Genomic DNA, 14,840 nt, shown 5'->3' on the forward strand with positions numbered 1-14,840 from the left:
TTAGAAGGAAAGCTGTTTAATGAGCCAGTTAAAACAGTCAAAAGCTACTCCTAGAGGCCCCCAAATATCACTTTAACTAAGAAATTATTCTAACTGCTTCAGCCCCTGTTGTCTACATCTCCTATGGTATCACTGTTACTTTGGGTGGTCTGAGGGGCTCTGCTTTCCAAAGTTCCTACCCTGGGTTAAGAGATAGTATTTGTGGGAATTTGAAGAGATAATCAACTTGGAATGAGCTCTGTTACTGGAAGATTTACCACTGAATGTAACGTTTTAGACAGCTCTTTGCTCTGTGCTCTCAGACCCGTCCTTCAGTGATGCAATTTTCTCTGGAATTTATTTGAGCATTTATATTATTTTCTATTTCTGAAGCCAGCACTGAGCTGATAGATTTTGTCCCACATACCCATCTTCAGGATATTTTACAAAGCAAGGCAATATTTTTGTTCTATAACACTTAAACATTTTCTTGTTCTGATTTTTTTTTTTTAACTAGTAAATGATAGTAAATGGTACAACAGGGAATCATGATTTCTTAGTCACATTGTCTTTGTAAAAATGGGCCTAGTCCAGTGGTATTGCTCTCAAGGAATCTGTTTTCCCTAAGGAGAGTGTACTGGCCTGTAAAAAGGCAGTGCCTGTGTTTGTTTGCAAAGGATCCACGTATTGCACTGTATCAGATGTGATGGGTCTTGTCTGGGGATTGCTGTGCGGCTCCAGGTTCTGCTACCGCCATCTGCAGCTTATGTTAACGATAATGAGCTTACAGGCCTGATGAGAGGTTCATTTGTGCAGTTTGCAAGTTCGTATGAATCATGGCACCAATGCATACAGAAAACTGCAATACGTTTATTGTTTCCAAGGGAAAGCTGAGTAGCTATCCTGAAGAAAATTATCCTCTGCCTCTTCTGATACAAGGTGTGTAGCACCTTGGTGTGCCCTTGTAAGCTCAGATGGTTGGAGTGTGGTGCTGCTAATGCCAAGGTCGTGGGCTCAATCCCCGTACAGGCTATGCTCAGGGTTGGACTAGACAACCTCCAGAGGTCCCTTCCAGCCTTACCATTCTGTGATTCTATGATTCTGTGTAGCAGCCTGAGAGGACAATCTTTTCTGGCACACAAACAATTTGGGGTAACCTCAGTCTTGGCCTTTCTCCCTCCTGAAGAAACTAAACAAGAATTTAGCACTGAGCTTTATCTTCTGCTGGACTCCAACACAAACTAACTTTATATCATCGAAGAACCCTCATTTGGTGAGAACACAGACTGGAGATGTGATTAAGAGTGACATCTTGTGAGTTAAGCTCTGGAAAGTGACTCCAGAGAATCTGATTAATTTCTTGACTTGCCAGTAGGCTTAGCTATAGACACTAGACAAGACATTCAAGCTGCAGTTCTGTTTTCCACTTGGAAGTGTCTAGTACCATTTGAAATAGCCTAGGGCATGCAAATCCTCCAAATGGGGCTGGCAGATATGTCACAAGGCCTACAGGAGAGCCATGACCCTCTGGTGTGGGAGCTAGAGGTCAAATGAGGTACCAAGATACAATTCATCTGTCCACTATCACTTAAACAAGACACTTTAGGGTCTATTAACAGTCCATAGCCAGTGGACTCAAGGAGTCAGTGAAGTCTGGGAAAGATACATCTCTTCTATCTCACAGATTTCCATATCTGGGCAGATAACTCACACCTTAAAATCAATTGTTTTTATTGACTAGCTTTCCCTTGATTATCCTGGAGACCAGACAACTAGCTCAGATGCATATAGGTCTTCACTTCAAGGCAATCAAAGGTGAGAAGAACCTACTCAATCTCCTTATGTCCTTGCTTCCACTTGACCAGCATGGACAATGTTGCCTGCTTTCCCGTAGTTAACTCCCTCCAAAATTTATGTTCTAAGTCAGTCCAGTTGGGGGTATATTCTTGCTCTTTTTTGCAGGTAACTACCAGTGTGTGCCTACACTGGTTGTGTGGTAAGCCTACAGCTACTGGGGGTAGGCATTCAAAGGTGAGTCATAGCTAGTGGGGAGAGATGATGGCACCATTTGATAAATGTAAGAAATTTGAATTTCGTAGAAATATAGCATCCAGAAAATAAACACACTTCTTTTAAAAAAAATTAAACCCTTTTTATTTGTATATTTATTTTATATATAAAAGAAATACAAAAAAAAGAACACAAACAAAATGTTGATTATGGCAATTCAGTTTTATCAGCCCCCTCTGCCTGGGCTGTGGTCTCAGATCCGCCAGGAGTGAGCAAAGTCCTCCGATTGTAATGTCCCTTTATGATTCCAGAATTATTGTTCTCATTAAGGATTTGCTTCTGTTTCTGCCTGTTAAGAGACTGTACAAGTCCTAATACAACAGCTGCTAATGAATACTGTCCAGTCAGTTTTCTTGGTTGTAAGATTAAAGGATTTGGTTGAACTCTTCCTAGAAGAAAATACGTTTTGATTTTTCCTTCCTGTTCACTGATACCTTTAACATAAATCTCTCCTCGGTAGTCGAAGGCAAATCCTCGGTCCTTCAGGATCAGATACGTTTCTTCAGGCACTTGTATTCTGTCACTAACACCTGTGCTGTCCATTCGACTCGCTAAATTAACTGTTTTGCCCCAGATATCATACTGAGGCTTCTTAGCACCAATAACTCCTGCTACGACGGAGCCATGGCTAATCCCTGGGGGGGGGGGGGGGGGGGAGAGAGAGGAGACAAAAGAACCAGTTAGACAAGAATGACTGAAAACCATATTTACAGTTAAGAAATAGAAGCCTGGTTCAGACACACTTCCCTCTAAGTTTAAGGAAAAGATGTAGGAAGAGAGAAAGAGATAGAAAGATAGAAAGAAAAAGAAAGATAGAGAAAGAAAGAGAAGAAAAAAAAGAAGGAAAGATAGAAAGAAGGAAAGAAAAAAAAGAAAGAAAGAAGGAGAGCAAGAAAGAAAAGCTAGAGAACATGAAAAGTGTCATCTTCAGAGTTATTTTACAGGGTACCTCTCAGTGGAACTTCTAAGAGTATCTTAAGATGCTAGTTCCATAGCATCTTAATTCTGTGACAATTCTCAAAGCTCCTTCAAACTCGTTCTTATGTGACAGAAAAAGTCTTTCTTGTTCTACACTTGTGGAAGACAACTCTATTAGTGCTATACAGTCAAGAAATGGCATTTCTATGTTCCATGAAGTGAAAATATTGAAGTATTCCTACTAAATTATTAGAAGAATGTATCTTGTAAGATTGTTTGGTAAGACAAGTAAGTGGAAGAAGTTTTTTTTTTTTTTCTATAGTATTGTTTTAAGAACAAATCTAGTGCCAGTGAAGAGCACAGCTTTGGTGAAAATACCTTTATTTTTTTTGAAATTTTTAAAGATTATTTTAGAAATTAGTTATAGAAATGCTTTCCAAATAACGCTACATTTATGCTGTGTAAAATCATCAGAAATGTGCTTGTTGGTCTGAGAAATCTTGGGAACCGTCAAGAACCCCTTAGAGACATCACAGATAGAAACGCAGCAACCCTCCATACTGTTATTGATTAACGTATTTCAGATTTTGTATGGCAGAATTGCCTGTAAAGCACATGTTTCTTCTGAGAGGTTTTCAGTCTTGCCAAGTGATCCAGCTAGAATGAGAAGCCACCAGAGGTGTTCCTGCTATGGGCCATACATTCTGGACATCATATTGTGTCCCATCTGGATGGTTTCACCCAGCAGAGGATGTCCCTACCACCGCAATTCAGAGATATTACTTTTGAGCCAAGTCAGGTCAGAATCCAATTTTTGTGCAAAGTCAAAGTACTTCACAAATGGCTTAGGATAATCTACTATTCCTCTTTTATACATAGAGAATATTTCTATACAGGGAGAGTAACACTAAGATACTGTGCAAGTCAGTATGAAACTTGAGGTTAGGTTTAGGATTCCTGGTTCACTTTTGGTTTTACACCAAACTAGCTCTTTGTCGAACTTGTCAAAGACAACAGATAATTATGCTATCCATAGACAATTTGTGAAAACTTAGGAAACCTCCATCCCCCTAAATTAGGGCCAATGTTCTAGGAACAGAATATTTCTTATTTTTAGCTTAGTCTTTGATTAAGTTAATGTAAAAATGAAGGATACAGTCTCTTAAAAGGAACACGTGCTTGCAATGCTTCTGAGATGCCCTTACAGAGTTGGATCACAGCAGATAAAATTTCATTTTCTCGTGCTTGAACTCTGCTTACCAATGCGAAGCTCAAAGTTGTTGAATGAATGCTTGTTGATCTCCTGTATGCTTTCGTTCAGGGCTATGGAGAAGTCAGCCAAAGCACACAAATGCCCCCATTTGTCTTCACATTGCTAAGAAGTCAATTATAAAAGAAAAAGGTATGTTTAATGCTTGCGTATATGACAGCTCCCACCCTTACCCACCAAATGCCAAGTATCTGAATTTGGAATTTTTAAGAGGAGTCTCAACATGGTAGATCCAAGGGAGGTAGAGTAGTGCTATGGTAAAGTACTTCCTATTTATATTACAGCTCTCTGTATACCTGTATACAGAGAAATCTTACTGTCATTTACAGAACAAAGTCATTTCCTATCAGGAATCTGTAGGGAAATCATGGGAATTAACAGAACATGTGAAATCCATCTAAGGCTGAGAAAGGAAGTATGGAGAGGATTTAAGTAGCTTGGGTGAGTGGAGGAAAAATTGATGAGAACCAAGGATCACCCAGACAAGCAAGAAATAAAAGAGGAAAAATAAATAACTTTCCTTTGTTGAAGTTATTACCTGGGAAAAGCACTGATTCCAGTGCTCCCAGGGATGGAAAATTGCCAGGAATGATGGTGTAAGCCAGGCAACCTAATGTACTTTGAGAAATGGAGAAATGGCTATTCTGTATCTCATGAATTTCCTCTGAAAAAGCTTCCCGTTGATATGCACCTCGGGGCAGGAGGCGTGGACTTTACGTTTCCCATTTCCCATAGGACAGGGATTGTCCAGAAGGAATAGGGATATCCTTAAATGGTTCTCTGACTGGGCAGTGGTGTAAGGAACACCCATGGCTTTGACCCAAAAACGTTATGATGTCCGATCTATCCTGAAGCCAAGTAATTTGTTCATTAAATGAAGCTTCAGTCAGTAGGAATGAAGAATTAGGAAGCACCCATCTGGTCCTCCAGCCCAGCCTTTTGCAGATTTAAACATCTGTGTGGTTAATCCTGATCACAGGCATCTCCTTAGTGTCGTCCTGTTCTGCTCTCACATTGCTCCTCCTTAGCCTCATTCAGTTCAAAATGTACCATCATTCCCACAGCCCTCCTCACTTCTTAGATGCTGATAAGGTGATATACAAACATGTATGAAGATAACTGTATTTAAAACGTGCATATTGATACCATCAAGCGAATATAGTTCAACAAGAAAGATTTCCTCCCTTTGAGTTTTTATCCACATCTAGAGCAAGTAGTATTGGTTAGGAGCCATTAACCTGTAAGCACCTGTAACACTGAACTCCTGTAAGTGTTCAGCCTTTCTTTGCTCATCCTTTCATGAAAATAATTCAAGCTGGAACAAACAGAAATCTCATGGGTACTTAGTTTTGTGGATTTCTAGCCTTCAGCATCACTGTTATTATTCTGTAGGTGGGAGATGCTCAGCTGGTTACATTTGACACGTATTGTAATGCATTCTAAACAAACAATGGAAAATTTCTGGCTTTTAAAGCTCACTTTAAATTGGATTTTGCTTTCCTGGCAGTTGCAATCAAGGTGGGAAAATCTGATTCCCACTCCTTGGTTGATCTGGGCTGCACACCTGTGTTCATGGCACTGCTCCCTAGGGAGAGGCACTGCCTGCCGTGCAAGACAGATCTCAACAACCACTGATTTATAGTTGGGTGCATTTTAGAACTTTGTCTTATTTCCTTGAGAACCCTTTTCCAGGCATATTTTGGAGTGTAATTATGAATGGATTTCTTTTGTCTGGCTTCCTTAAGGTTTATGGCTCTGTGTGTGTGTGTGTCCTCTGTGTTTGGTTTTTCTCTTAGCTTGATTTGCACCTCTGAAAGGGAGGGGAGCACGCTGGCTGCTGGCTTCCTGATGCTGTTTAGCTGAAGTGATGGGTCTATTTTCTTTCTGATGTAAAGGTTATTTTGCCATCTGTAGATATACAGCTACATCCTTGCAATGAAAGTTTAAATGCATGGGCTTCTCTTAAAAATGAACCTCTCACTCGTGCAAGTATGCTGCTGCTAATTTAATACAGCCTCTCTACTCATAGTTTATTGGTGGCTACTAACCAGATTCTGGTCTGAGTTCTGGTTATAACTTTAGAGTATCTCCTAAGATATAGACAGACCTCCCATGGATAAACAGCAGTGTGATAGAGATTTTTTTTTTCTCTCTCCTATAAGCCTATATTTGAGGAAAGAATCCATATGGTTCTTGTACAGAGCACGAGTTAGCATTTCACTTCATCAAAAAGTGCAACTGTTGTCTGCCAGAAGCTCAAAATGTCTGTTTTCTTTTAGCAAACATAGCTCTGTGAATATCAAAAAATGACATTAATAGTCTTTAATGTGAAGAGTGAGATCACAGTTAAAGCTTTGTTTTTTAAAGAAGATGACTCTCTTACCTGTTTTTCAGGTGATAATCCTGACACAGCCATATATGTGCTGCCAATCGTTTTAATTTTTTCAATATCTTGAAATCTTTCTTCGCCTAGTAACTGATAAAATGTAAGAAAACAGTTACTTCTGTAGTGTCTAATTCTTGCATGGATGTCAAAATGAATCGTACATTCATAGTTTCTGCCAGCTGACAGCGGGGCACAATTCAGTCCAGGACCTGGATACACTGAGTTTAAAGCTCTGAATTGTTGCCACACTGTCTACTCACAGAGCGCAGTCAAATTAGATCCTGCTGTGCTCTGCAAGGCTGTTTAGAAAACCACATAATGGATGACACAAAGCATGCATAATCCAGCCTAACACAAATGCAGATGATTCTTGCATTATATGAGATGTCGTCACCTAAAATTAACAAAGACAAACCCTGTGTGTGCATGTGAGTGTAAGAAAATTTGATCACTTAAAAACATTCCCAAATCCATTTGTCAGGAACTCAGTTTGCTTAAATTAAGTGCTGCTACAGAAGGCTTTCAGATGATAAGACCAGTGGGAAAGGGAGTTCAGTCCACTTTAAATAACTAGCTAGCCATCCTGCGCAGTCAGTGGATGGAGGTAGATGCCTCCAAAGAACTTTTAGGAGAGATCAAGACCGTCTGCATCATATACTTCTCTCTCTCTCTTCATACACTGTTTGGACAAGACATAGGTATGTCCACTGGGTGGTTCACTCCACACTTTTGCAATGTATTTACCCCCTTTCACAGAAAATATGGGGAACAAATAGGAAGTGGTAACATCTATATCTGTCTAGGATGAATATAGCTGCTAAGTAGGCATGAGAGTTCATTAGATCTACAGTCTGCAAGAGGGACAATAAGTTTATTCCAGTGATTAAAGCACTCAGGGAAGTGAGAATGCCAGTTTCAGCCCTGTTTCTAGTCCCTATTCGTAGTTTAATTCAACATTTTGTAAAAAATTAAAGGTTAAACCCCTACATTTCTTGAGACACACTGCAGAGGTCAAGTTATCATTTATCTAAACCTCAGGCACAACAAAGATTTAGACTGGACACAGCCACCTATTGCCTTGTCATAGTCTTCAAAGATGTGAATTGCAGAAGTTATTACCCAAGTACTTAGGAAAATGTCAAGACAGGAAGGGTGGTTTCTAGTAAATGTAGGAATCAATATGGTTAGACAGATCTGGGGAGAATAAAAAAAAGAGATCACAGATAAGGACTTTAAAACTTTCAGTTCTAAAGGTTTAATTTGGTTAGGACTTAAATGGAAAAGTTCTTGCTGTGGTCAGGCAAAACGTTAATGAAAGCTTCTCCCCCTTCTTTTACTCACAGTCATGCATTCTTTTTTCAGCTTGCAGGCTTGAGCTTCCTGTCAATTAAAAACTAAGGGGAATATTTCATTAAAAGGGAAAAATATACCAAAGGCAGAGCATAAAATATCCCCTGCCATTGAATTAGCCACAGCGTACGTCAAATAGAGTTGGGGCCTGGAAGCTCTGCGGCTCCTCTGCAGCTATCACACCATCTGTCTCTAACGGAGGGGCCGTACAGCGTTGCACGCGGGGAACACGAAGCCATATGGTTCATGGCTCCATTCCAAGTCAGGGGAGTCCAAAAACTTGACCCACTTCCCATTTTCTTCAAACCACTAGCAAAGCCCGTCATCTACCTTTCCCGCCTACAAGGGCAGCTCCTCCAAGCGCTCTCTTAAAAGAAAACACTGCTTCTTGCAGCTCAGCTTTTGTGAGCAATCTGAGAGCACCAGGTGCAAGGGGAGAAAATGATTTTGGTGATGAAACAGAAACATTTCCATTTCCGAGTGGTTGCTGGAAACAATAGCAGACAACACAGTAATCTGAAATGCGCAATAAATTTTCAGCTGTCAGGTCAGACCCAGTAGCATATACATGCAATAAAGCATATACAGAGTAGTACAAGATAGAATATTCCAAGACATGTCACAACTACAAAGTAATCAGTGAGGATTGAAAGCAAGATCTTGTATTCTACTAGAATCTATATTTGTGATAATGTATTAAAATCTGTTGTCATAAATACCTTGTAAATCACTGTAGATAAAGAAAAAGAGGACTCTCCACAAAGAACCAAACAGAACATGAACTAGAAAGCTCTTATTAAAACACAAATCCCAACTCTAACATCATAGAGATACAAAAATGATAGATTAAAAAGACTAGACAGAATATTACATTCTAGAAAAAAAAATCGCCAAGACTCATAATCTTCAGAACAGGAGGAATGTCCCTGTATTATTTTTTTGGTATAGCACCTCTAAGAATGGGAGTTTAGTCCTAGATGTGTCTTACTAAAACACCAGCCATTTTTTAAACAAATGAGTAATTATAAAAGTAGATCTGCCAATACTCATGCTTGTTCATTGATGCATGAAATGTTCCTATCAGCACCTCTGTGCTAGTGGCCAAAGTAAGAAATCATATGTAACTGGATTCTGTAATGATGTTACATGTCAAATAAAAAATCTGTTGTTTCAGTCCAGAGCCAACATCTCCCATTCTGCCCCAGAATGCAGACAAGAAGCCTGGATAATTTGGAAATCAACCGTTCAAGGGCATTAGGAAGAAAAAAGTCCTGGGTAAAGACTCTGCTTTAAGAAGAGTCAGTCACCTACTCCCCAAATACCTGCTTTTGGACCAGATTTCCTAAGAAAGAGCTAGCCTCGGATCCCAAGTGTCCAGTGGACTCCTACTCTGTGCAGGTGGTGATGGCAGGGTCTGTAAGACCATTTTTTGTCTGTAATTTTTCGTTTGACTGGCTTTGACTCCCTAACATAGATCCTTGGAAGACAGAATAATGGATCTAGATTGTAACCTTTCCATTCTCAAATAATAAAGTCAGTCCTCAAAAATGAAAGAAAACAAACAAAAGTAATCAGCCCTTTGCTCCCATCACAGTTTCCAAGCAAGGTCTATTTGGATTTTTTTCAGCTACCTTCATTCAGAAACAGCTCCCTTGTCCTATGAGCATGCCTCCCCACTATTTTTAACTGTGGAAGTTAAGGAGGGGGCTCACAGAGTAGAATCTAGTCTGAGATTAAGAACTCAATTCAGTTGCTTGAACATGGGCCTGTGGTATCAGCTGAGATGCCCTGGAGCACGCATCCTGGCTGTGCCCCAGGGGTTGCCCCAAGATAGCATGAATTCTCTGAAGGTGCAGTATCACACCTGCCAGTCCCACGTGGGTGCCACAGACACCCTAGGACATCCTAAATAGCACTAGGCACCCGGACTTAGTCAAGAAAATCTTGTGTTAAGACTTTTACATGTGGGTGTCTGCATGGAGGTTTTCATGTAATGCTGAGAGGTAACATTTTTCTGTGGCTAATAGGTTTGCTCTCTTCTCAAGCTGCATTTTGCTTCCATCAAGACAGTAGACAATGTTGCAAAAAAACATCATGAAAAGCAAGGGATGGTGATTGCCTTCAGTGTCAGTCAATAGTCATCCCTGAAACATTGTGCCTGAAATGACTCCCGGTTCCTTTTCCATGAGTAGGATTACTTACTTCAGTTGTTCTGGCTGGAATATCACTTTTCACTTTGCTTGACAGAATAAACTAATGGCATGACTACGCTGGAAGTAAGCTAGCAGTCAGCAGGGGATCACATAATTTCATTTACTACCCATACCAAGAACATATCTATTATTCAACTAAAGATGTCTGGAATATAATATAGTTCCTAATTAGTCCCTTTATTAATTACAGAGCAGATGTTAGGGACTTGAATGCAGTATTATGTTAAGGGGTTTGATGAAAAAGTTGTCTTCAATAACTGCCACAGCAACAAAGCAATTTTGCTGTGAAGATTACATGAGCATGCATGACAAGATATTTTAAATCAATTCACAGCAATAGATTTTGCATTCAGCTTGAGCTATAACAATTCTAATCATATCTGGAAAGAAAAACAAAACTATTCATCAAGAAACATGCTGACAGTTGTGCAAGATCTTAGAGATAAGAATTAGGTGTTTATAGCAATCCATAGCTGTGCAAGGGCTTAGCAGGTGGCAGAGCTTGTCTCACAGGAGAGCAGTTTAGTTCCCTGCCAGATTGCACGAGGATATGTCAAGCTGCACCCTGCATTCCTCTGTGAATTCTTCTACATCCCATCAGTGCTTTTAGTATCTGCCAAACTAAATAGATAAGCTCTCAGTTTTGTTGTCTTTTACAATTTGATAATCTTGACCCTGGTCTAGCATTGACGAGCTACCACTCTATCAAGCTTCCTCGCACAGAGGCCCAGGATGAGGGAGGATAAGGGCGAAGTTAAGGCCCTGACCTCGGTTCATATTTAGATTCTATTTTCTGACTTGGACACAGGTATCTTTGTTTTCAAGTAAGTGCAGGAAAGACAATTACCCCTTCGTGTCTTGGTTTTCCACGTATAAAATGAAGATAATGTAACTTCTAGAGGACCAATGTAACAACAAATTCTTCAAAACCTGTGAGATACTTTAGATACTTGCTGCTTGGGACTGAAGAAAAAAAAATAGAAATGTCTTACTCCTGATCTCTTTTTCTCAGTCTTATGCCTTCCACTTTCATCTTTTCCTCCAATAGCTTCCTCTGAAGCCCTTGGAGATACCATCTTTTCAAAGCAAAATACCCTAGGCTAGATCCTCAAAGAGAGGTAGGTGCTTAAAGTAAGACTGAGGCAGGACTAAGTTAAAAACTGAAACAAGCAAGCAAAAACTTCAGGCGCCCCATTGAATCTCAGATTTTCATATAAACCCCTGGAAAACTCAAATCTTGTGGATACTGGTAATGCCATTCAAGCTGTGAGTCACACCAAATGCAGTGGAAATTGTTCCCTTCACAAAGCACAATCTAAGTGGAGTTTTTGCCTGGTCTCTTTGGGGCAAATGCTCCAGAGTTAGATCATCTTGTAGGAAGTGAGATCCACATCCAGCTTCTTTTAAGGGAACAAACTCATTCCTTCCTCTTTGCTTGAGTGTGCCCTAACATTCACCTGACAAGATATTCTTCAATTCTCCATCTGATACTATAGCATAATCCAGAAAATAATTCAAAAATCCTTTGGGCTAAACAGAGATTAAACAGACACGAGTTGCTTGGGCAGAATTTCTTTATTGTTTCTTAAAAATTTCTTACTATCCATGTTCCCGCTCACCTGCACTCCAGTTTAGTGCCAGTCTTGCCTTACTCAGCAGAATTCTGAAGGGGCTCTTTTTTTCTCTTTCAAAGCACTTTTCCAAAACCAAAATCATAGATCAAAGATTCTCCCCCTTTCCCATCTGGACCTTTCTATCCTGGGATACAGGTCCAATCTCTCTGTTAAATGCAGGTGCTACTTCTATTTCCTGTGCAGCACAGCACAGGATAGGTTCAAGCTACTGGAAACCACTTGCAGTGTTTAAGTTCAAATTCCTCATTTTAAATACTTTTAGACTTAGTTTCGTGCACTTCCTAGTTTTTAAATTTTTTCAAGATTCTTAATCTTGGGCTATCCTTTACTCCCTTTCTCTCCAAATTCCTCTTGGGCTCATTGCCCAACCTAATACCACCTATCTTAGTGTCTTTATTAACTACTTGGTAGAGTTTGCAGCTTGCTCCTTACTAGCTTTTCAATTTCCAATTTCTCCTGGCTTGCAGCTGGCAATAGTTACCTTCAGGATCTGATTTGTGCTGACTTTTCTTCTCCTTTTTGTCTTATCCTGTCCCCAGCTCCCTTTCTGAAATTAAATTTTCCATGGACATGATACATATAAAGGCTCTTTTTCCTCTTTATATCCTGTCCAAATTTTTTATTTCCCATTACCTCTAAATTCCTCTGTAAAGCAAATAGCTTAACCTCCGTCTTATGTATCTGATCAGACGAGTGACCACAGTCACTTGTTACCACCTTTCATTCCTTGTGCAACATTTGATTCTGTTGTGCTCTTCACACTTAATTTGGCATTATTTTACCATTAATATTAGCTCCATTCACCCATGGAAAGGTAATGCAAAACATTATATAATCTGCAAAACAGTATCTTTGTCTGATAAGATCTGGGCCATTATTTCCCAGAACTATTAGAAGTACCTTCATCTTTCTTTCTTTCACTAAATGAAGGCATGTTCTACTTCTAGATATGCTGGAGCAGATTGTGGTTTTATGTATGTATGTTTATATTCAAGTATCTATATTGATTTCAGCCTCTAACTCATTTGAACCTTCGAACAAATGTTTGGCAATACTAAGTAGAAAAAGCAAAACAGAAAACTGTAATAGTAATTGAAGTAAAAATTAGACAATTATTGGAAGCAGAATAGTTAGCAGATCTGATGATTTAGGATGACACATTTAGCAGTTAGGAACTCATTCTTTAAACACTAACAAATTTTCTCTTATGGCTGGTATTACCTCATCAAAGTCTGCAATGATTTCATTCAGCAAGCGCAGACATTCTACTCCTTGGTTATTCATTTCAGTCTGAGAATAGAAGTCAGCAAATCCAGGAATGGAAGCAAACATCACCCCAACAGCGTCATAGGACTGAGAGTATAATTCCTAAGGGAACAAGGAAGAAAAACAAGTTGAACTGGTAAATGAGGATGAGAAAGTCATTGTCTGCGCTTAAATATATTTTTTTCTTATCTTTTCATATGTAATATATTAATACCTCCAGATAGCATCAGTATGTTAGGTATTAGTGACTAGCGAGGCTCCATAGGAGGAGGCTGCCAGCTCTACACATTCTTATCATGAAAATTAGATAGGATTTGCACTTTGTTTGAAAGTCTACTTCTCCTCCTTCAGAGATCAGGAGACCAGAACAGAAAAAAAATGAAGCACAATTTCTAATTTTGATTTGTATGGAGAAACACTTGAAGAAATGAAGGATTCATTTGCAGTATGGAAAGCAGAGAATCAAACACTGTTAGTCAAGTAGAAGGAATCTAAGATTTTCAAGGTAAGATATTTAAGCCTGTCTCATAAATGTTTGTGGATGAGAATATATCTGTAGATTTATTGATTAACAGGTACCATTTTAAATGTCTAATATGACCTCCTGATGAAAGTGCCATCTTTTCAGTTAGATAATTTATACTTCAGGTACATGCACCTCTTTAAAAGTTTGTTTCTTCCTAAGTTTTCAGAGAACCCGCACTCTACTGTAAACTATGGGTCTTCCAAGGTGACTAAGGAGCCTTTTGGTTGCCTGACTCTGGAAAAAGGTTTGTACCATTAGGGTTTGGAAGGAGGGAGGAACAGAGTAGGGGAGGTAATGGAGTTACTGGGGACAGAAAGTACTTTATAAGGGATCAGGCACAAGAGGGAACTGGGATAAAATATGCCCTGGGAAAAGCTTCACCTTGTGCTACACACATAATTCACGCTGAATCACAGATCTATTTATATGTGGGTTCTTGTGATTATATATATGTGAAAACACAGTCAGCTCTTTTCTGAGCTGAAGGAAATTTTCAAGAAAAAAACCTAATCTCAACTTTGAAAATGCCAGGAACAGGAACCCCCACAACTCCTGATGTGCTTTCCTAGTGGCTAGTCTACCACAAACACGTAGATACAGAACAAGGTAACACACGGGCTAGTTCGTGGATGTCTGCTTGTGGGAGAGGAGGTAACATGTGCTGGGAGGAATGTGGATATATGTGCACATACACACTCGGAGATACTCTTTGCTCAACTCCTGAAGGCACAGAACGATTGGCTGAACCTTCAGCTGCTCTTTTTTTATTTTATTTTCTATTTTTGGTAAAAACATCAAGACAGCAATAATACATCCCTGAGACTATGCTTACAGTACACATTTGGGAATTCAATTTTTGAGAGCAATTAACTTAATAGTCAGACATGAATTGCAGGAGTGATTGTATTGAAATCTGATAGATGTTACAGCCAACCAGTTCATGCATAAATCATCCCGAAGTACAGTTACTCAGGGAAATTGCCTTACAAAAAAGCAGGGGTAGTGGAACTGAATTCAGTGGCAAATTACTTGAAGCATCAGCAGTGATCTACAGGGCATCTGTTTGCTTTTCAAAATTATGCATGTGAACGCATGAGAATGGATGTATAAGAGGACACATGTTCCCTGAGAACTGATAACATAGACATGACAAAACACACTTATGGCTGGTGTCAGAGTCTACTTCATCTGCAATGAAATGCTTTAACCAGGCTGCTATTACAGACAC

At 39.5% G+C, this 14,840-nt stretch overlaps 1 protein-coding gene across 2 annotated transcripts in view; it reads right to left on the bottom strand.

Annotated features, from left to right (window-relative positions):
• Window positions 1–2,196: 2,196 nt before the first annotated feature.
• The window catches only part of ADCY8 (adenylate cyclase 8), a 121,441-nt gene continuing 108,797 nt past the window's right edge, over window positions 2,197–14,840 (bottom strand). For both annotated transcript variants that reach the window (XM_062568424.1, XM_062568425.1), the window contains 4 exons: window positions 13,042–13,188; window positions 6,621–6,713; window positions 4,228–4,342; window positions 2,197–2,684 (listed from right to left, as the gene is read on the bottom strand). In XM_062568424.1, coding sequence (XP_062424408.1) covers window positions 2,197–2,684; window positions 4,228–4,342; window positions 6,621–6,713; window positions 13,042–13,188 — 843 coding nt within the window. The remainder of the gene's footprint in view (window positions 2,685–4,227; window positions 4,343–6,620; window positions 6,714–13,041; window positions 13,189–14,840) is intronic.

Source organism: Rhea pennata, chromosome 2 (genome assembly GCF_028389875.1).
Source record: "Rhea pennata isolate bPtePen1 chromosome 2, bPtePen1.pri, whole genome shotgun sequence".
In the NCBI taxonomy this organism is placed as follows: Eukaryota; Metazoa; Chordata; class Aves; order Rheiformes; family Rheidae; genus Rhea; species Rhea pennata.